This window comes from Balaenoptera ricei, chromosome 20 (assembly GCF_028023285.1).
Source record: "Balaenoptera ricei isolate mBalRic1 chromosome 20, mBalRic1.hap2, whole genome shotgun sequence".
Lineage (NCBI taxonomy): Eukaryota > Metazoa > Chordata > Mammalia > Artiodactyla > Balaenopteridae > Balaenoptera > Balaenoptera ricei.
In genome coordinates, this window is record NC_082658.1 from 12,884,239 (window position 1) to 12,886,090 (window position 1,852).

Sequence of the window (1,852 nt, forward strand, 5' to 3'; positions counted from 1 at the left end):
CAGCTGAAGATAATTCCAGAAGTTTGTCCCTCCCAACCTCTGCAGGTCCCTGTTGGATTAGGACCCAGTTCATCCACCCCCCCACCCCAAATCCCCACACAGGAAACACCTTTGTCCTCCTCCTGATCCGCACCGTTCTCCTCCTCGTTCTCACGCCCCCTCCTCCCTGCCCCCCCAGCACTTCACTGTGCCCCGCACGTGTGAGCCAGACCCCCTAAGATCCCAGCAAGTCCTGTAGGCGGCGTGGCCATGTGCCCCCCAGTCAGCATGCGGTGTGAGGCGGAGGGCATGTCCTACCTCTACACGTCCTGGATGTACCAGCTTCAACATGGCAGCCAGCTAAGGGTCTGCTTCGCTTGCTTCAAGGCTGCCTTTCTGGACCTTAGACAGTTGCTGGAGCCGGAAGACTGGGAAGATGATGAAGATTGGGACCCTGAGCTGATGGACCACACTGAGGCAGGGTCTGAGCAGGGGGCATCCCCGGGGATGGGACCAAGCTGGGGGCAGGGCCAAGGGCAGCCTGCACAGGGTGGGTCTGTGGACTGGGGGTCGGGCACCCTGGCGTCAGGCCCTGTGGAGTCAGAAGAGGTGGGCCTGGACGATCACTTTGTGCCCACCGAGCTGGAGCCTCAGGATGCCACAGCCCTGGGCCTGGGTGCTGAGGATGCTGACTGGACCCAAAGCCTTCCCTGGAGATTTGGGGGACTCCCTACCTGCTCACACTGGCCAAGCCCCTCTCCTCCATGGCAGGAGGTTTTCAAAGTGGACCTGCCGCCGGCGGGAGCCCATGGTATTGGAGCTGGGCACCACCCGGGCCACGGACCCTGTTGAGGCCGAGGCCTCGTTACTGGACCTGCAGGTCATCTTTATGGTGGGCTGCTATGATGCCATCTACCTCTGGAAGATGAAGCCAGGATGGGCCCTGAGGACCCCCGACCAGTGTTGGAAACTGCTACTGGAGCCTGATGAGGTGAGGGTGGTGAGACTCCAAGATGCACCCCAGAAGCAGGACCTGCACCCCAGAAGCAGGACCTGCACCCCAGAAGCAGGACCTGCACCGGTGGAGGCTCAGCATTCTGGAATCCTCTCCTCCAGGGCAGAATGAAGAGCTGGTCCCTGCGGACTCAGCCCTGCTTAAGAGGGGATTCACCATCCTCTCTTATTCACCCTGGACCAAGAGGGAGGCAGAGGAGGGGGACTCGGCCTCTAGGCCACAGTCCTCCACCCAAGGATGGGATCCCAGCACCAGTGGGCCCAGAGGGCCTGGGGAGAGCCTGGCTGTCATGGGAGCCTCAGCCCTGGGGGAGCTGCCACGTTTCCAGATGCTCAGCCCAGGGCCCCTGAACTGAGGAACTGAGGTCCAAGTGGTCACCATTGTCCTGGCTTCCCCAGGACACCAGAAGCTGGGAAGGACTGACCCCTCCACAGCAGCCAGGGTTGTTATTAGCAATTAGCAAAGGTTGGAGAGTTGGGCCTGGGGAGGAAGAATGGTGAGTGGCCCAGAGACTGAGAAACGGGACCCACCACAGCCTAAGGGGGAAGCAACACAAATGCCAATATTGGAGAGGGAAGTTTTTACCTGTCAACTGTCATGGAGTTAGGGACATGACACTGACAAGGATGTGCTGGTGTGAACAACTGCTATAGAGTGTGGCGTGGAGAGCAGGGTGCAGTGCCATGCCCCAGCCCTGCCCTGGACTTGTGGAGAGACGTTATGGGTGGGATACACACTCCCCGGCACACTCAGGAGTCTGGGGTGACAGGATCACCAGACGGTCTCTGGGTCTCCACAGGACGCTGTCAGCAGCACTGGACACTCTAGTCTGTAGCGGGAGAAGACCTGGTTTCAAAT

At 60.1% G+C, this 1,852-nt stretch overlaps 1 protein-coding gene across 1 annotated transcript; it reads left to right on the forward strand.

The window, feature by feature from the left end:
• The first annotated feature begins 249 nt into the window (after nucleotides 1-249).
• On the forward strand, nucleotides 250-949 carry TEX19 (testis expressed 19). The gene has a single exon (XM_059908841.1). The coding sequence runs from the start codon at nucleotides 250-252 to the stop codon at nucleotides 829-831; it is 582 nt and encodes a 193-aa protein (XP_059764824.1). The 3' UTR covers nucleotides 832-949.
• The last annotated feature ends 903 nt before the right edge of the window (nucleotides 950-1,852 follow it).